General features: G+C 48.0%; 1 protein-coding gene across 1 annotated transcript in view; it reads left to right on the top strand.

Annotated features, from left to right (window-relative positions):
• The window catches only part of PANX1 (pannexin 1), a 47,480-nt gene that overhangs the window by 22,372 nt on the left and 4,041 nt on the right, over positions 1 to 21,067 (top strand). The window contains exon 2 of the mRNA XM_003992612.5: positions 6,269 to 6,408. Within this exon, the coding sequence (XP_003992661.1) occupies positions 6,269 to 6,408 (140 nt within the window). The remainder of the gene's footprint in view (positions 1 to 6,268; positions 6,409 to 21,067) is intronic.

The raw sequence follows: 21,067 nt of genomic DNA, 5'->3' as shown, positions 1-21,067 counted from the left end.
TTCCATCTGGCCTTTTGCACTGCGCTTCATTTCATGGAACCAGTCCTTTAGGCTGGACCTGGCTAGGACCTACAGGAAATCAAAGACAGTTCAGCCAGGGGCACCTGGATGACTCAGTTGGTTAAGTGTCCGACTTCGGCTCAGGTCCTGATCTCACAGCTTGTGAGTTCGAGCCCTGTGTGGGGCTCTGTGCTGATAGCCGGGAGGCTGGAGCCTGCTTCAGATTCTGGAGCGCGCGCTCTCTCTCTCTCTCTCTCTCTCTCTCTCTGCTCCTTCTCCACTCCCGCTCTGTGTCTCTCGCTCTCAAAAATAAATAAACATTAAAAAAAATTTTTTTTTAAACAAAGACAATGCAAGCAGTTGCGTACTGTGACTGTTTTTTGTTTTTGTTTTGTTTTATTTTGTTTTTTCTTTAGAGAGAGAGAGCTTGAGCAGGGGAGGGGCAGAGAGAGAGGGGGACAGAGAATCCAAAGTGAGCTCTGCGCTGACAGCAGCAAGCCCGAGGAGAGACTTGAACCCACCAATTGTGAGATCATGACCTGAGCTGAAGTCAGATACTCAACCAGCTGAGCCCCCGTGTCTTTTCATGTGTGCCCCTGTGACTGTTTTTTCGTGTTGTTTTCACCTGCACTGTTGTGGTACATTCCTGACTGGTGTCCGCTTCTATTCTTTTTTTTTTTTAATTTTTTTTTTCAACGTTTATTTATTTTTGGGACAGAGAGAGACAGAGCATGAACGGGGGAGGGGCAGAGAGAGAGGGAGACACAGAATCGGAAACAGGCTCCAGGTTCTGAGCCATCAGCCCAGAGCCTGACGCGGGGCTCGAACTCCCAGACCGCGAGATCGTGACCTGGCTGAAGTCGGACGCTTAACCGACTGCGCCACCCAGGCACCCCATGTCCGCTTCTATTCTTGACCCTGGATGCGCAGTTGTTGACATCGCATCTAGAGTAACCCTTTAAAATGAAAATCAGAATATATGTTTGCGTTAAAAATTCTGAAAGTTATTCTGTGTGAATTTTAGGGTTGAGGAAATGAATATGTGGATATATTTGGGATCTAGGGTTCTCACTGTAAGAGAAAATACAGATGTGGACTGGGGGAAGGGCAGTGGTGTTAAATTGGAATTTTCAGTATAAAGTCCGTCTCTCTCTCTCACACACACATGTACACATTGATTTCCTAGCTGTGTCTGCCGGAGGAGGCTAGGAGCAGTGGCATCCCTGAGCAGTGGGCACATCTGGCTTCCATATCCTGGGTTTACAAATTCCATTACCCACTAAAAGGAACTGGGGCTCCCTGAAGAGAGAATTCTTAAACTTATTCCCCACAGGGAGCATGGCAGAAGGACACAGGAGCTAGTTTGAAACATTTTGAGTGTCAAAATAAGTAACAGCAACCAGATCATAAACTATTGAAAAACAAAAGACCATATGAGTCCATATTGATACTAAAAAGCACAAATTGGGGGAAGGGGAAGTTCCTTGCTATTGTAAAATGCTAACTGTTACAAATGCAGAGGGAAGGTAAAGTTGGAAAACGCCATCTGTGAGCCCAGTTGAAGTGTCTGATTCACCCCTGGGTGAAAGTTTGTTGGGGACCAAATACTTACACAGTCAGAGGACACAGACAATTTGTTTCTCAGGAAAAAAAACGCACTTTTACGGCAGAGCCCTGACAGCAGCTTAACCAAGTAACCGTCATATGTGACATCACTTGTTCTGGAGGAAACCGATGTCAGGTGCCTTCCCAGGGTGTCCTGCAAGGGACCCCCAACCCTTCTGTAGGAGACCTGCCTGTAATGCACAGTCTGGGTTGGAGCATGAAAAGACAAACAGATGAACACAAATTAGGGATCATCACACAAAACAGAGGGCCTGCGGTCTTTGCCCCCGTGAGGGTCACAAATAACAGAGGAAGGCTGTGGAACCCTTCCACGACAGGGTGACTGAAGAGACGTGACATCTGGATGCATGCTGTATGGTGCAGGATTGGATCCTGATTGGAGGAGGGGAAAGTTGCTGCATAAGATAGTTTAGAAAATCCAAACATAGATAGCAGTATTGTATTTTTTTAAAAAATGGATAATTGCACTGGGTTCTATAGGAATGTCTTGTTCTTAGAATCACACACTCCTGAGAGGAAAGGGTCATGACCTCTGCAACTTACTCTCAGGTGGTTCGGGAAGAGAAATAAACGTATGTATTATATATACATGTATAGATGGAGAGAGCAGAATGTTAACAATGGTTGAATCCAAATGCCAGAGTATTTGGGATTTCACTGCAATACTCTTTTTTTTTTATGCCGATACTGTATTTCCTGCACGTTTACAGATTTTATGTAATTTTTCCACTCGTATTGTACAGCTCTCTTCAGAGCTGTAACTGACATATAATATTGTGTAAATTTAAGGTACGCAACATAATGATTTGACTTATGTATGTATTGCAAAATGATGACCACAGTAGTTTTAGTTAGCATTCATCACCCCACATAGTCTTTTTTCTTACGATGTGAACTTTTAAGATTTTATTAGCAGCTTTTGAATATATGGGACAGTGTTGTAGTTACTATGCCATGTATTACGTCCTCAAACTTACTTATCTTCAAACTAGAAGTTTGTGCCCTTTGACCACCTTCACCCACTTCCTGTACCTGCCCCCATGTTCCACCTCTGGCAACTACCAAACTCTTCTCTGTTTCCGTGAGTTTGGTTTTGCTAGAGAAAACATAGAAGTAAGATCATACAGTACTTGTCTTTCTCTGACTTCTTTCACTTACCATAATGCCCTCAAGGTCCATCCATGGTGCAAATGGCAGGATTTCCTTCCTTTTTTTTTTTTTTTTTTAAATACTTTATTTGTTTTTGAGAGAGAGAGAGAGAGACAGAGCAGAGTGGTGGAGGGGCAGAGAGAGGGGAAGACATAGAATCTGAAGCAGGCTCCAGGCTCTGAGCTGTCAGCACAGAGCCCGACACGGGGTTCAAACCCAGGAACCGTGAGATCAGAACCTGACCCGAAATCAGAGGCTTAACCAACTGAGCCACCCAGGCACCCAGAGGACTTCCTTCCTTTATAAGACTGAACATTATAACTTCTCCGTAGGTCTGAAAAAAAAAAATCTAAATAAAATGCTTAATTAAAAAAAAAAAAGATGAGGTAAATGCAACAAAATGTCAATATTGTTTTAAACTCCTGGGTGTCTGTTATATTATTCTCTGTAATTTTATGTATGTTTACGTTAATTAATCTCTGATGATAAAAAATTTTTAAAATAAAATATTTAGGTACATTGAGTACTACTTGCCTCTTTACTAGAACACTGAGTTCTTTTTATGCCTTTTTTGCCCCGGTACCCAGGTTATGGGAATTTTTTTTACTCACTGGATAATCGTCAGGTTTATACAAGCTCTTCTTCCCTGTGGTGTAGACTTTCGGGGTTCCCCACCACAGGAAGGAAACCCTTCTCGTTACTCCCACCCTTCTGTCCCAGCTTGGCTCCTGCTGTTCCCTGACTCTTGACTTCCTGTATTTCTCATTTCTGGCCTGGGAATACCCTTCGGGGCTCGATGTGTTTCTTTTCCTGGATTTGTCTTGACCCTTCCCAGAAAGCTCTGCCCCTCTGGTCACTCAGAAGAACCACTTGGCTCAAGTCGCTTCCATTCCAACAGAGCTCTGGCTCCTGGGACCCCTCTAGCATGGCCTGGTCGGAGTGACTGGCCCAGAGAGGAGTGTTTTAAGAGACTGAGAGATTAAAGTTCTGGTGTTACCAGTTACTAGCTTGGATAGAGATTACTTTGAGCTTTTGGTTTTATCTAGGGTAAAATGAAGATAAGATACCGTTTTCTCCCTCCCTCTCTCTTTCTCTCCGATTTGGTCGTGAGGTTTAAATGAGGCAAGGGTTTAAGGACCGCCTGTATCCTGTGAATGTGGGTTGTCTGTTGTCTTTTCTTCTGACCTTCCATTCCAGATGAAAAACATTTTGAGCTCAGCACATCCTCAATTTCCGTCTCTCTAGACTCAGTTACATTTTCTTTCTTCCTCTTTTGCAAAAGCTTTGGTATGAAAAGTTTACTTATTTATGCTCTGGCAGTTTCCACCAGTGTCTTGGGGGAGGTTTTTGAGGTCCCAAGACAGGACCTGAAACACATTATCTTATAGAAAGAATGTTACTACATGCTGGCTATGTGCACTGCCAGGACCATACCTAAGAAATACAAGGAAGGACCAGACAGGTTTTCATGAAATCCTGATAGCACTGTCCTTTTACATGAGAAAGTATCTGGAGAGAGGATACCAAGCAAGCAACGCATCAGAAACCATCCATTTATAACCCGAGATCAGTAAGCCTTGGTGGGTGGGGACTTCCTAGGCAGCGTTTAGCAAAGTCATGCTAATGCAAGAGCTGTGTGACGTTATCCCTACGGCCCAGCGCTGTTCTGACCACTCTGTTTTTATAAAATGCAAGAACTGAAGTTCAGTGGGCTATGAGAATTGAAAGCTCCTTGAAATGCGTGACCCACCCCCAACTCATACCGAAGCCATTCCTAGCTGGCAAGAACATACCCTGTCGTTGGACACTCTGACGGTGTGTGACTTGTCACTGTGATGTCCTCCAAGGACTCTTGCTGAAAAGTCCTTTCTTGATGTCTGTGGGTATAAAAATACCCAATGAAGTGGGGGTGCTCTGACCTCGTTGTACCTCCTCCACCACAAGATTCTGCTCCCCGGACAACATCCCCGTCACTGCCTTCTCCTGCCACAAGCGTAAAGCTCACCCCCTCCCCAGAGGGAGGTGACGCTTTGAGGCTTTTTATGTTTCAGGGACTAGGGAAGTCCACCCCAGTATCTTCCTGCCACCCCTTTCCCCTCTTTCCAGGGTGGGCATGCCCCCACTCTTTAAAGCAACAACAGAACCTGCTAGTTACCTCATACAGAAGAATGCAATACTTCCTGAGTAACTCCTGGGAACCAGGCAGCCTACTGAGAATATAGACATTAATGTCATCGTCTGTTTGGAGAGCCTTGGCTTTGGAAGGTGAAGTGACCTGAGGTCACCCAGCTGTGAGTGGCAGAGTTGGGTTTGAATAGAACAGCATCAGAGCCCAAGCACCTAGCACCTCTCACACCGTGCAAGGTGTGGAGGACAGTGTGCCTGCTCTCGGCTTGAGATACACGCTCCCACATGTGCCAGGTGGGGGCCCGGGAGTAGGACCCAGGTTTCCTGCCACCCCGCCCCACACCCATCCCTCTGTTAGCGGGTTTGCTCTCTCTTCCTTGGGCTGTACTTTTACCTGTGCCTTCTTTCTTCTTGGAGGAGACGGAAAACTGCTGATTTGCCATCCAGTGACCTGTCACCAAAAGTTCCTTCAGCCTTCCCTTCATCAGGGTAGAAGTCCTGGCTTCTCTGTTCTAAAGGACTCCTTTTCTAGTCCAGTTTTCTTTCTTTTTTAAAAAAAATTTTTAATGTTTATTTTTGAGAGAGAGAGCATGAGCAGGGAGGGCAGAGAGAGAGAGAGAGAGAGAGAGAGAGAGAGAGAGAGAGACAGAATCTGAAGCAGGCTTCAGGCTCTGAGCGCTCAGCACAAAGCCCAATGCGAGGCTCAAACTCATGAACCGCGAGATCATGACCTGAGCCGAAGTCAGAAGCTTAACCGGCTGAGCCACCCGGGCACCCCATCTTTTTCTTATTTTTTTTCATGTTTATTTCTTTTTGAGAGACAGTGAGAGCACATGCCTGAGCAGGAGAGGGGCAGAGAGAGAGGGAGACAGAAGAACCAAAGCAGGCTCTGTGCTGTCAGCAGTGAGCCCGACACCGGGCTCGAACTCAAGAACCGGGAGATCATGACCTAAGCCGAAGTCCGACGCTCAGTCAACTGAGCCACCCAGGCACCCTTTTGCCCAGTTTTCTGATAGACCCTCCCCGCTCCCCTGTAACCCCTCCCCTTCACTCAGACCTCACCCAAATTCAGCCAGCCTTGCTATTCTTTTAGCCCTGGTTCTTTTCCTGCCCACTTTTTCTTTTTATGGTGGTTTCACTTTCACGAGCTTTCTCCAGCTGAGCCCAAGCTGCCGTCAGGACCAGCGTCGGCCAAAAATCTCTCAAATACTCAGCTTTAATATGAGTCTAGTTTTGGTTCTGACCTTGTGGCGCATTGCTCTGTGACTGCTACCACTGAGAAGCCTGAGGCTGGGGGGTGGGGGGTGGGTGGTGGTCCAGATACTGCTCACCCATTTATTTAGCGCTGTCTCTTTTTGCTTCTCAGGTACCCAGATAAGCTGTTTCTCCCCAAGTTCCTTCTCCTGGCGTCAGGCTGCCTTCGTGGATTCTTACTGTTGGGCTGCCGTTCAGCAGAAGGACTCCTTGCAGGGCGATTCCGGACACCTTCCACTGTGGCTGCATAAGGTAACTGGGGATGTTTTCTCACCCGATAGCCTTGTAGACGGCGGAACCGAGGCCCGGAGAGGCTGTGCCACGCAGTCACACAGATGCGCATGGCCAGCCAGCAGCCCTGTCACTCGGATCATACAAGCCTAGCACTTTAAATTTGGTCAGAAGAACTCAGAAACCTCAGAGATTACTTGGTTCGGCACCTTCACTAGCAGATGCAGAAACTGAGGCACTTTTTGGATTTTCGCGCCATAACGGCGGGCACCTGTTGTGTCATGTCTCTACCCTTACTGCCCAGTGGCGTCTGATGCAGAGTAGGCTCTCGGTGCCTTTTGAATTGCCTGGGTGAGCGATGTTAGATAGAGGCAGAGCCTGGACTCAAACCTAACCTTGGCCCGCACCTTTTCCACTGCTACCAGGGTCCCTTGGGGAAAGTGGCGGCCAACATACCATTTGGTTGCTGGAGCATCAGGAAGCCTAGTGATGACTCCTTCTGGGGGTGTTGGCTGCAACAGAGCTGCTGGGATCGATTCCTTGGCGTTTTGACGGGTCCACATTCCGCAAGGAAGGGGAGACATACTACATAGGAGACTCCAGTGTCCTACAGAGAAGAGGCCCCGTCAGGAGCTCCCTGGGCAAGGAGTGCTGGAGTTGGGGGGGTAACATGGGGTATGGGCGGTGAGGAACCGGCGCCGGAGTCAGCGGGTTTGTGCAGAACGTTCTTTGTGTCACGACACGGCTCGAGTAGGTCTTCTCCATGCATGTGAAAGTAGGACTGTGTATCAGTCCGTCATCATTTTCAACCACTGGTTCTGCCATCCATCATGAAAACAAAAAGAATGTTTGTGTTTCTTCTGGTGTTCTCCTCCACTGAGGAAAGAGTGCTGCTTTAGTTTCTGAAAAGCCAAAGGCTGAAAAGTTTGACTCTGGCCTTCACCTATTGCTGAACACGCCGCATCCTTTTTTAAAAAAAGAACAATTTAAGTCCTTTGCTATGACTCAGGCCTCATCCCCTCATGTTAATTTATTGTGTGCCACCAGGCAGAGTGATGCCTACAATGGCTGCTTTCTTCTTTGGGGTTGGGCTTTTCTCTTTGACTTTTAGCCTTAGCACTAGCTGGGTCCTCGTCAACACTGTAGGTCTTAGTAGCCAGGCCAGCAAATAATAAAGATATTCGATAGGAATGGGCACAGTTCCAGAAGCTGAACAGCCTTGTCTGCACGTCAGAATCCGTGCTGTTTTAACGTGGGTCTCTGTGTTGTGATGCTCTTAGGGGAAGGGAGGGTGTGCCAGGCTGGGCACTGACAGAGCCACAGAAGAAGAATGTATCATCTGGCGTGTCCAGTGTATGCTAGGGATGTTAGAGACTGTGAAACTTTGAAAGTAGGAAGAAACAAGCATTTTGATGCAGTATAAGGTGAAGGTTACCTAGAGAGACAAGCCGAGGACTCAGGACTAGTTGCTGACCACAGTCAGGTCCCTGGCCATCCACTGCCCTTGCCGTGTAGGAGGGGAAGCCCTGTAGAGTGGTGTGGGCAGCCAAGCCCCCGGTGTCCAGTGTTAGTGAGACACTAAGGAGCTTTCTGGTGGTAGTAGGCTAGCTTGTTTGGATGGAAGTTTGGCTGAGAGATTTTTCCAGATCCACAGGGCTTGGGGCAAAAATTAAGAGTTGACACAGCCAAGTTGAAAGGAGCTTGGTCAACACACCCCAGGCTCGAGAGCCCGTTGCTAGGGAGTAAGGGGTGATCCTAAATTAGACCAGCCCTCATGGGGACCAGCGTCCTGGTTTGAATCACTTTCAGTACTGACTGAATGAGGAGATACAGGGACTGTCAGCATCTCGAGTCTGCCCACCAGCCAGCAGCAAAAAATAAATCTTTTCCAGAAGTAGGTAACTTCATCCAGAGCCTCAAACTCTTGTCTGGTTTTTCACGTGTAGTTTCAGCAGCTGATACACAGGAAAACCAAGAGAAAAATCAGAACTAGAAACAGACCCACAGGATATCCAGTTGATAAATTGATCAGATACCCTATTTATTTATTCATAATTTTTTTATTATGAAATTTATTGTCAAATTGGTTTCCATACAACACCCAGTGCTCATCCCAACAGGTGCCCTCCTCAATGTCCATCACCCACCCTCCCCACTACGTGCCCCATCAACCCTCAGTTTATTCTCAGTTTTTAAGAGTCTCTTATGGTTTGGCTCCCTCCCTAACTTTTTTCTTTCCTTCCCCTCCTCCATGGTCTTCTGTTAAGTTTCTCAGGATCCACATAAGAGCAGATACCCCATTTAAATAATCACTAATACTATAGTATTAGTATTAATACTAATGATATGGAGAATTTCAAGAGAGTGGAAATTCTTTTTTTTAATATGAAAATTTATTGTCAAATTCGTTTCCATACAACACCCAGTGCTCATCCCAAAAGGTGCCCTCCTCAATACCCATCACCCCCTCTTCCCTCCCTCCCATCCCCCATTAACCCTCAGTTTGTTCTCAGTTTTAAGAGTCTCTTATGCTTTGGCTCCCTCCCTCTCTAACCTTTTTTTTTTTTTTCTGCCCCTTCCCCATGGACTTCTGTTAAGTTTCTCAGGATCCACATAAGAGTGAAAACATATAGTATCTGCTTCTCTCTGACTGACTTATTTCACTTAGCATAACACTCTCCAGTTCTACCCACGTTGCTACAAAAGGCCACATTTCGTTCTTTCTCATTGCCAAGTAGTATTCCATTGTATATATAAACCACAACTTCTTTATCCATTCATCAGTTGATGGACATTTAGGCTCTTTCCATAATTTGGCTATTGTTGAAAGTGCTGCTATAAACATTGGGTACAAGTGCCCCTATGCATCAGCACTCCTATATCCCTTGGGTAAATTCCTAGCAGTGCTATTGCTGGGTCATAGGGTAGATCTATTTTTAACTTTTTGAGGAAGCTCCACACTGTTTTCCAGAGCGGCTGCACCAGTTTGCATTCCCACCAACAGTGCAAGAGGGTTCCCGTTTCTCCACATCCTCGCCAGCATCTCTAGTCTCCTGATTTGTTCCTTTTAGCCAGAGAGTGAAAATTCTTGAACTGAAAACAGTAAATGACAATTGATTTTAGCTGACATTCACTGACGTCCTGCCTACCGTATACTAGAATGTATGTGTGGCATCAGAGAGCCACACATGACGCGGCCCCTTCCTCAGGAAGCTCCCTGTTTGGTGGGGAAGACAGATATGTAAGGAAGACACTGAGAAGGAGTAGTCCAGAAGCGCGATGGGAAAAGAAGAGTGTGGTTATCACGGAAGCCTGGGGGAGAGTGTTCTTGGACAGAGCAGTGAACTCTGTTCAGTGTCCTTGCAGAGGGGGCAGTGCAGTAGGAGTGAAACAGGCTTACTGGCGTGGGTGAAATCATTAGTGCCCCCGGCAGAGGTGATTTTAGTGAAGCAGTGGGTGAACGGTGAGGTGAGGAGGTGCAGGTGATGGTGGTAGATAATTCCTTCAGATTTTTTTCCCCCAGAAAATCTCTCTCTCTGGGAAAAGGAGGAGAGAGCAGTAAGCTGGGTGGTAGCTAGAGGGAAGGTTTGGGAGCCTCTGGGAGATTGTGTAATATGAGAGAGTTTGGCACACATTCAGATACCAACGGCAGTAAGAAAGTGGGCTGGCTGCACCAACGGTGCACTGGCTGGGGAGGGCCTGTGGCACCTTCTGGCAGAGGGGAGGGCGCCGGCTTGTCCTGTTGGGGGGCAGCGGGGCCTCGACTGACTCTACAGGGTAAGCCCAGGTTATACGGGACCTTTGAAAACTTAACAGGTGTGTGTAGGCTAAGTGCTGGAAGCAGTGAGAGCCACTGCAGTTCCTTGATCGGGGAATATGGTGTTTCCAGGAGACAATCCTCAGAGATGGAGTGCGGGAGGGAAAGGAGGGAGGGAGGCAGGGAGGGAGCCGCCTGGCAGGCAGACTGAGGCTTTTGATCAGGAGACAGAAAAGAAGGGGAGCTGTTGGCATGAGAAAGGGAAAGAACAATCTAAAAGCAACACAGGTGTTTTGTTGTTGGCTGGAGGACCACAGTGAAGGACAGTCACAGGTGACATCCGTGTTTAGACCAGGGGTCAGCGAGCTTTTCTGTGAAGGGCCACACGGTCCATTTTCTCGTCAAGGCAGGTCTGGCAGTCACTCTGCGGAGATGCAGATGCATCTGTGGCCGCATTGGGCTCGTGGGAGCGTTTTGCTGTCCCGCGGGCTCAGGGGATAGCAGTGGGGGTGGTGGGAAGTACAAAGATTCTGGGCATCTTGGAAGATGTGCCAGTGGGACACAGAGGACAAGGGAAAGGTCAGAGTCATGGACGCGGCACGCCCAAGGATTTAGGCAGTGGGTGAAGAAGGTGAGGCCATTCGCCCCTTTGAAGAAGTCTGGGGAGGGAGAAGGTTTTGGAGGAAAGCCAAACGGTTCTGCACACACGCAGTCAGAGCTGCTCGGTGAGCGGCACGATGTTAGGTGGGCCGTGGGCCGTGGTGTCCCGAGGTCCAAGGCGAGAGGGGTGTGGAGGCGCCCGCGACAGTGTGTCAGAGGGAGGTGGTAGTCAACGCTGGGGTTTCCCAGGGCGTGCGTGCAGACAGGGCAGTGTCTGAGGGGGAGGAGGAGGAGTTGGCCGAGGAGTCCGAGCCGCGGCTGGTGGGGAAAACGTGAAGGCTGTGCACTGCACGAGGGAAAGCCAGGAGGTCCTGTGAGGAAGGCCTGTGTCAACATAGTACCGTGTCAGGTGCTGCCGGGGGATGGAGATGAAGTCTTCATTTGGGGGGGGGGGGTGTGACCTGAATTGTATCCCCTAAAAGGTCTGTTGATGTCCTAACGCCTGTCCCCTCGAATGGGCCCTTTGGTGGAAATAGGCTTGTTGCAGGTGGAATCAGTCGAGGTGAGGCCCTGCCAGAGTAAGGTGGGCCCCTCGTCCAGTATGGCTGGTGTCTTCCTGATTGGGGGACATTTGGGCGCAGACACACACAAAGGGGAGAGATGCGAGACACCGGGGACAAGATGGCGTGTGACGCAGAGGCCTAGCGCAGAGCTATGGTGCCGTGAGCCAAGAACCCTGATTCCACTTTCTGCAAGAGACGGGCACGGGTCATCCCCCAGAGGCTCTGGCGGGAGCAAGACCTGCCAATACTTTGATTTCAGACGTCCGGCTACCCGGACTCTGAGAGACAACGTTGTTGTCTAAACCATCCAGCCCGTGGGACGCGGTTAGGGCAGCCCTAGGGAGCTGGTGCAGGTGGTTAGAGAAATCGGGACTCCGGCCTCATTGGAGGGGAAATAAAAGCTATATCAGATTTGAATGTCCATGGGGCTTTGTTAGCCAAGCCAGATTCTGTGATCGCAGCTGCTTTATTTTCACATTGATTTCATCTTCGGCTTTTTTCTTTTAATTGTGGTCAAATGCACACCACGGAAAATGTACCTTCCTAACCCCTGTTAGGTGTGCAGTTGGGCAGCACAGAGTACGTTCGCCATGTTGTGCAACCATTGCCAAGATCCATCTGAACTTTCTCAGCTTCCCAAACCGGAACCCTGTGCCCCTTCGACACCGACTCCCTGCTTTTCCCTTCCGCCAGCTCCTGGCAACCACCATTCTACCTTCTGAGTCTTATCTCCTCTTCCAGGCACCTCAGATAGCCACGGTCACACAGTCTGTGCGCTTTTACATCTGGATGGTTTCAGTCAGCATGCCTCCAAATTCACTCATATGGTAGCATGATCAGAACTCCCTGCCTTTTTAAGGCTGCATAATATTCCATTGTGTGTGTGTGTGTGTGTGTGTGTGAGTGTGTATGCGCCGTGCTGTGTGTGTCCACACATCCAGCCGTGGGTGCTTACCTTTCTTGCACCTTGTGGCAATTGCGATGAATGCTGCCCTGAACATGGGGTACAGACACCTGTCTGAGTCCCTGCTTGCAGCTCCTGTGAGTATATACCCAGATGTGGAGTTGCCAGATTCTTTCTCAAGTTTAGAACCTCTTTCCTGGTGGCTTTCTCTCGGCTTCTCCACATTTAGCCGACTCCTGATTGCTAAGCCGGCAGGCACCCTGTGAGCCAGGGTCCCCATCTCCTGACGGGCCAGAGCAGTCGATGCCGTGTGCAAGGCCCCATGGCCAGGTGGTGGCAAAGCACAGGTCCGCCTTCAGACTTCAGGTGTTTCTCACATGTGAGAAGGTGAAGGTTTAATTTGTGTGGCTTCAGAGTGTGCACTCTAACCTGGGGGTAGCTACCAGTGGCTGAACTTTGGCTCGACACAGAAAGGGAGTTTCTGGCAGAAGGGCTGTCCGGTAGGGGGCCCACCCGCTGGTGGAACCAAGGAGGTCTTTGGTTCCAGGTGGGCACGAAGGTGTGTGTCTTCTCCCCATGTCTTTATTCCTTACCCCTGCTGCGCTTCCTTCATGTAAAATCCCTCCTGAGCTATTCTTGACACCTGGCTACGTCATTCCCCACCCCCCCCCCATTGCTGTCATCCTCTGTCACCCCCATTCGTTCACGACTGTGGTAGTGGCTCATAGACATTCCTGTCCCAGGAGAACTCTGTCCTCCCTGAAGGTGCATCCAATATCCCATCCACTGTCTAATCTCCAAGGACTCTGACCCCCTCTCCATATGTCCACCTCATCCCGTGGCCGCCTCACTCATTACCTGGAACTAAAGAGGGGACCCCACTCCCTGCCCCCACCTCCTGCCCTCTGAGGTCCTGCCTTTCTGACTCTGTCATTTCCCCAAACAACCTCCCCCCCCCCGAGTCCCTACAAAATGTCTATATTTCTTTCAAAAGACAAACTACTCTGGCTTCCAAGCTTCTCTCTGCCACTGGGCCCTGTGAACCATCCCAGCCTCACTTCTGGGCCCATCCCCACCATCCCTGGGCCCCCGGGACCCTGACTTCCTGTAGCTCTCACCTGTCCTGGCTGTTTCACACGCATCTTCCGTTGACCCCTCCTCCCCTCTAATCTGGCCACCTCCTATTGTATGATTCTGCTCTCAGCTTCCACCGGGAAGTTTCCTCTGGATCTCTAGATGGAGGCTTCTTGCTTTCAGGGCCAGGCGGGTCAATGCGAAGTCTCCAGGAATAAGACCATGAGGCCACTGTGTGGACAGTAGACCGCACACCCTGCCTAAAAGCAGTCAGATCCTAAAAATGGGGTGTTAACCAACAAAACATCGGCTGCACCACACACACCCTGGTCAATACTGTGCACTCCCAAGCAGTCTGTGTTTTTCCTGCAGTCACCATGGGACGCGGCAATTACTTGCCTGAAGTCTACTTAATTGATTCTTCATTTCTTTTTATTTAAAATTATTTTTAACATTTATTTATTACAGAACAGGGGGAGGTGGGTGGAGAGAGGGAGACAGAGGATGCAAAGTGGGTTCCGCGCTGTGAGCACAGAGCCTGATGTGGGACTCGAACCCATGAACTGTGCGATCAGGACCAGAGCCAAAACCAAGAGTGAGTCACTTGACTGATCCACCCAGGTGCCCCTGATCCTTTATTTCTAAGACTGCAGGTTCCATGCACGTAGAGACCATGGCCGTGTCCCTCATCAGTGCACTCTGGGACAGCATAGCCCATAATGGGTGCTCAAATCACATGTGTGGAAGGGAGGAGGAGAGTGAGGCGGTTTCTATGTGCTGTTCAGAACCGGAGTTCATTCTCCAGGAGCATTCTGAGTCCAGGGCGAGAGGCTTAGAGGCACCGGGTTTATGTGAACACTTCTCAATTCAGTTCTGATGCCAGACTTCAAACCAGGAGACCCAAATTCCCCCCAAAGAAATGAGTCAGTGTAATCTTTAAGTGTACATCAGTGTAGTGTGTGGTCCTGGTACTTTCTTTCTCCCGAGCTGTTTATTCCATGTCTCCTTTCCTCTTCCTCCCCCTACTCTCTCCTACTCCATTTCTTTCCCGTGGCCTCCAGTACCTCTGAGGAAATAGATTCGTGGAAATGAGTGTGCTTTCAGGGGGGACCAGCAGGTGGTGCTGTAGGACCTCCAGGACTGTTTGATAACCGGCCTTTTCTTTTTCTTTCTTTATGCTTTCTTTCTTTTTTTTTCTTTCTCTCTTTCTTTCAGTGCTCTTTTGTCTTTGTTCAAGTTCATAATGTAGGCAAACCGTTAGGCAAGATTTTTTCAGAAACAGGAAAGCAGGGTTTTGACTGAAAAAAAAAAAGCAACAGAACAGGAAAATAAAATTAATAGAATGGACAAATCTTTATTTCCTTTAAGTGGATTCACAGAAACTTAGTTTAGAAGGGTCCTCTGAGGCTCCCAGACCAGAGGTTTCCAAGTCTTAGCGTTATCTGGGGTGGGGGGGTAGGGGGTGTGTGAAAATTTAGGATCCTGAGGGCCAGGAATATGGTTTTCATCAGCTTCCCAGGAGATTCAGATACTGCTGGCCCAACTTGGGCTCCCGTGTGGGTACCCCTCATCTAGACCAGTGTTTCCCAATTCTGTGTGTATGAAAATCACCTGCAGAACTTGTTGAAATGTTGACTCAGGTTCAGTAGATCTGACAGGGCCTGCATTTTTCCTTTCTAACAAATTCTCAGGTGATACTGACGTTGCTGGTCTGTGGACCATTCTTTGAGAAGCAAGGATCAGGAGCAAGGGATTGACAAACAATGGCCTAAACGCTCCAGCCAAATCCAGCCCATCGATCACCTGTTTCTGCAAATAGTTTTATTGGAACACAGCCACGCCCATTCCTTTACACATTACCTATGTCTGGTTTCACGTATGCAACAGAGGTCATATAGCTCACAAACATTTACTGTCTGGCCCTTTGCCCGCCCCTAATCTAAAATTCTAAAGCCCTCCCAGATGATTCATTGAAAGGGAACTCCCTGCCTCACAGGACAGTTCATTCCATGTTCATACAGATCTTTAGGAAGGTTTTTCCTTGCTTCCTTGTGACTTGGTATTAATTCTGTTGTCAGGAGTCTCTTTCTACTTCCACGCCTAAGTGCTTTGCTCACCATCCTGTCTTCCCTAGGTCTCTCCTGTGGCCCTTCTAGGCCCTTCCTAGAATGTCATGAATCATGAAGCCCACTGCCTTGGGTGTCTTCCCAAGAGCGCAGAATAGAATGGCGTACCACCTCCTTCTCTGTCCTCTGTAAGCTGCTCATGGAACGCATTGCATTGGCCTTCTGGGTAGACCTTCACTTGTGACTTCCTACATTTGGGATTATCTTTAACATGGGTTTCTCTCTGGGGCGCCTGGGTGGCTCAGTCGGTTAAGCCTCTGACTCTTGATTTCAGCTTCAGTCATGATCACATGGTTCATGGGATCTAGCCCTGCGCTGGGCTCTGTGCTAACAGCACAGGATTGTCTCTCTTCCTCTCTCTCTGCCCCTCCCCTTGTGCGCGCGCTCTCTCTCTCTCTCTCTCTCTCTCTCACATTCTCTCTTTCTCAAAATAATAAACTGAATATCTGAAAAACATGCAAACAAGAGCAGACATCTTTTGTGTCTCTTTTTACATCACTTCCCCAGTGCAATTTGTTCTTGGTTTACCTGCTTCCTACTTTCTGACCATTTCTTCCCATGTCTTCCAGGGTTCTCTTTTTGCCCGACCCTAATGTTAGGATCCCATGTCCCTCTCTTATTCTCTTGTCTCCTTCTACACATTCTCCTTGGATGATCTCGGTCACTCTTGGCTTCAACCATCCATATGCTACAAAATCCTCAATTGTAAGGTTGGCTGGAGTTTTTTCTTTTATTTCCAGTTACTTACTCTCCACTAGGATTAGAGTTCTGGGGTGTGAGTAGCTTATGTTCGTAATTTCTCATCTTCTTGGGTCTGCCTCCCACCTCACTCCCCTCTGCTTGGAATCTGTTCCTTCTTGTTTCTTTATTGCAACTAATGGTACTATCACCCACACCCTTGCATAAGCTAGAAATGTAGAATTAGCCTCTGTTCTTCCCTCTTGCATCCCTCACTTCCAGGTAGGCACTGAAATGTCCGTCTCTTGCTTTTGATAGCGTTTAAATGTCTTCCCCTCTCCCCACGGCTGCTGCCTCAGTTCAGTGCATATCACTTCCCGCCTCTCCGTCGCAGCAACCAACTGCCTTGTCTCTCTCCCCTCCAGTGTGTTCCCTTCTCCACGGCTGAAGCAATCTTTCCAAAATAAATTTTCCTCATGCCCCCCACCAGTGGCTTCCCATTGTGTATGATGTGGGAAGGTGAGGGCCTCGTAATTTAGTTCCTGCTTAGCCTGCATATGAGTCTCCTAGGACCACTGTAACAAATTACCACAAACTCAGTAGCTTGGAACAACGGAACTTCATTCTCTCATATTTCTGGAGACCAGGAGTTGGAAATGAAGGTGTCAGCACGGTGGGGTCCTTCTTGGGGGCTCAGAGGGAGAGTTGTGTGCCTCTCTTCTAGTGGCTGGTGGTGGCCAGCCATCTGTGGCGTTCCTTGGCTTGTAGATGCGTCACTCCAGTCTCCCCTGTGTGTCTCTGTGTCTTAAAATGGTCTTCTTAGAGGGACATCGGTTACTGGATTAGGTCCCACTCTGATATAGTACAGCCTCATTTTAACTAATTAGATCCGCAAAGTCTCTATTTCCAAACAAGGTCACATTCTGAGTTCCAAGTGGACATGAGTTTGGCAGGGAGGGACCCCATTCAACCCTAGTACATTCTTCCAGCCTCAGCTCTTACTGTGTCCTCACCATGGGCTCACTCATTTGCTTTGGTGCCCTCGACGGGTAGGAATTCACTTGGCAGAAAAAGAGAATTCCATGCAGAAGAAGGAGTGTGTCTGAAGGGCCACAAGAAGGTGAAATCTGAGCTGGGTGTTAATATACTTATGGAATTATTTTGGGGGTTGTTGTTGTTGTTGTTATTGCCTCACAGTACTTGAAGACGTAGCTCAGATGTCACCTCTTTCATGAAGCCTTCCCTGAGCTCCCCAAGGACATTTCAAGTTGCTCGCTACTTAGTACCTGTGTATTTAGTGGCCTTCACTTTTATGTTTTGTTTAATCGTTAGCTTGTATTCCCATCTGGCCTATGTGGTCCTGGAGCAGACTCTGTGCATTTTGTCTGTAGGGGCCAAGCTTCCAGCCCAGATGTGGTTTTCCGGAGCGGGAGGTGGTTTGCCTTTTGTTTTTAAAGATTTTATTTCTTTAAGTAATCTCTACACCCAATGTGGGGCTCGAACTCACACCCGAGATCAAGAGTCATGTGCTCCACTGACTGAGCCAGCCGGGTGCCCCCAGCGCAGATGCTTTTGAAAGAAATTACCCATCTGCATTTAATCCCGTAAGAAGCGATCACATACATTTCAGGGGAGGAGATGGTCAGTCCTAACTGGATGCTTCTTTGCCTTAGAGGAGGTCGGGGTGACTTGAATGTGGAAGGAGGCTGTACCAGAGCCTCTCCACACTTCCTTCCATCTGGAGCTTCTGTTGTTCTAACTACAACCCCTTCCAGAAACAACGCAAACTTTTAAGGCACACAGACTGGGCATTGTGCTTCCTTTTGGTGGTTTTGAGAAGCTTCACTGTCACTGGAAGGGCTCGGTGTTAACATGAACCACATTAACGGACCCTCGTGGCCTTGAGAGATGCTCCGTGTCTCGGACCTCACTGGGAGCAGACAAAGCTTATGGACAAAGCCATTCCCACCCAGCAGATGCACTCGTAAAGCTTGGCAGTTTTTCCACGTTCCTTATGTGGACAAAAGGATTTTAAAGACTGTAATTTAATGCTGTTTTGGATTCCTGTTTCTGTTGAATCGATTTTAATACCACCTTGTTACAGAGTCACATTTTCCTTTTTGATGAAAACGAAAAAGAGGTTTCACTGTGGAGAAAAACAAGGAGTGGGCCATTCAACTATGTTCCTTACAGAGGTGATCAAGGTACAGGGATATTGGAAGAGAAAGCAAACACCCTATATGTAAATACCCTTAAACATTCATTTTTTCCAATTACAGTGAGCTATGTTGATCTGTTCATTGGTACTAATTCTTGTACCACCTAGGCGTGTTGGGAAAATTGCCACAGATTGTAAACAGGCACTTTTTAACTCAGAAGAACAGTTTGTGGTAAAATTCTATTAATTCAAATTGCCTAGAAACAAAAGTGACTTATAAAACTACTCCACAGCCCCAAATTAGAGATCATGTTCCCTCTGTAGTTTCCAAAGAAAATGCCAGGTTCTCTTGGTCTTGGGAGCAGCACTGACTCTATATCACACGGTTACATTTTTATCCCATTTTTACCCCCCTTTGGAGTAGGCAAGGATTGAAGGAACAGAGCTTCTCACCGCAGCCAGCTACGAATTATGTAGCCGAAATTCATGGAATCGCAGCCTGTCACGGTTGTCGGCCCTTTGCACATGGGTGAATCATTTTGAGAAACCCCATCCCATGCCCAGTACGGACTGAAGTGCCTGTACTGGTGAAGGGGCTTTGCAGAGTTTCAGAGGCGTTGTGCCATTGCCGTCTTTCCTGTGGGGTGGGAATTCCGAGCGTGGGCTCCAAGTGGTGGCAGGGAATCTGGGAACGAGGGTGGGAAGACACGTCACAGCTTTATTTTTTATGCATCTCTTGACTAAAACTTAACCTCAGAAAACAGGTACCATGGAAGCAATGATCCATCATGGTATTTGTGGACTCTGTGATTCTGTCACAGATCTCTTCACCACTTCAGAGTTGGTGGTACAGCACAGGTTAGTTCCTACTTAATGTGTTAATAAGCACACACAAATTTGTTTAATATTCTGATAACTATATCCGTATCACCCATTTCTTCTGTGAACTTTTAGGTGCTACTTTATGTGTTAGTTTTATTTTATTTTATTATTTTTTTAATTTTTTTTCAACGTTTATTTATTTTTGGGACAGAGAGAGACAGAGCATGAACGGGGGAGGGGCAGAGAGAGACGGAGACACAGAACCGGAAACAGGCTCCAGGCTCTGAGCCATCAGCCCAGAGCCTGACGCGGGGCTCGAACTCACGGACCGCGAGATCGTGACCCGGCTGAAGTCGGACGCTTAACCGACTGCGCCACCCAGGCGCCCCTATGTGTTAGTTTTAAATGAAAAGCATGGAAAACATGAAAAACCAGGAAAGACCTGAGAAATTGTCACAGAATCAAGGAGACGAGGGAGGCATGACACCTCAATGTCACGGATAGACCCCGAACTGGATCTCTGAACAGAAAGAAGACAATAATGGGAACACTGGAGAAATCCAAGTGAAAGTCTGAAATTTGGTCAATGATGGTTTCTTAGTGTTGACAAGTATACCACGGAAATGTAAAGTTGTAACAGCGGGAAAACCAGATGAGCGTTACTTGAGAACGCTCCGTACATCTGGTTTTACAGTGAGAGTCACGCTGTTGGGCCAGCTGCCTGCCCCTAGAGATCTGTGGGGTGGGACTTCTGTGTCATCTCAAGGCCATCACTGTCACAACTCTGAGGCAATTGGAGACCAAGCCAAAGATCGGGAGAAATTTTCCAGAGAAATAAAATAATTTGTAGCATATTCCAGTGGGAAAGGCATGGCCGTGGGTTCACTTTGTCCTCTGTGGCTAGGAGCTGTTCTGGGCTTCGTCTTCCCCTTTGAGAGTAAAGCCATCGATAAAGGCCTTATCAGGGTCCATGCGAGGACTAAAGATCACGTGCCCACCAGGTGGCCCTTCTGTTGGTTTTAGCTGGTGTGCTGTCGTGCATTTTACATGCCAGGCACTACGCTAAACACTTTTCATAATCTGTCTAATTTAGTCTTCATAATACCTGTATCACACAACCATTTCATTCCGAGAGTGAGAGGCTCAGTGACCTCAGTACCCAAGAACGCTTAAGCTGGACTAAATCTCAGGTCCGTGCTAACTGCGGTACATGGTGTTCCTTTATCTTCTCTCAGGGCTAAGCCTTTCCTAAGGCTGGATGGACCTGGTGACCGGGTGCTCTTTGCTTTCTCTGACTCCTGAACCCCTCTGTGTTTGTTTTGCACGTACATCCACATCCAGATGCTCTCCGCATGTCTGTTGCCCGTCGTGGTTGGCTTGTCTGGACTTGAGATTACTCCACTGTAAAATGAGGGTGTTGGGTGGTCCTCAGGAGCGTCCAGCATGGAAGGCCTATTCTGCATTCTGTGAATTTTAACGGCTTATTCCAGCTGTTTTTTTTTTTTTTTTTGGTTATTTATTTTTGGGACAGAGAGAGACAGAGCATGAACGGGGGAGGGGCAGAGAGAGAGGGAGACACAGAATCGGAAGCAGGCTCCAGGCTCTGAGCCATCAGCCCAGAGCCTGACGCGGGGCTTGAACTCACGGACCGTGAGATCGTGACCTGGCTGAAGTCGGACACTTAACCGACTGCGCCACCCAGGCGCCCCAATATTCCAGCTGTTTAATAGGGGTGACTATTGGATCACTGAAGCCACAATTTTTCTAATTCGTATTGGATAAGGTCTGCATTCCTGGGTCATTCTCCCAAATTCTAGAGAGAGGAGAAAGAAAAGAGCTCTAAGATTAGTGACCTCCTAACACCATGGCAATGAAAAACAACCCAAAAACCACCAGAGACCACTGTGACATTTATCCGTTCCTTAATTGGGATTTTACTGAGGGATTACTCTAAAGGACGTGGGAGTAATTTTATTTTTTTGTTCCCTTCCGTGATTA

Source organism: Felis catus, chromosome D1 (assembly GCF_018350175.1).
Source record: "Felis catus isolate Fca126 chromosome D1, F.catus_Fca126_mat1.0, whole genome shotgun sequence".
In the NCBI taxonomy this organism is placed as follows: domain Eukaryota; kingdom Metazoa; phylum Chordata; class Mammalia; order Carnivora; family Felidae; genus Felis; species Felis catus.
The sequence above is the reverse complement of the archived record's forward strand: the minus strand, read 5'-3'. Positions and strand labels throughout refer to the sequence as shown.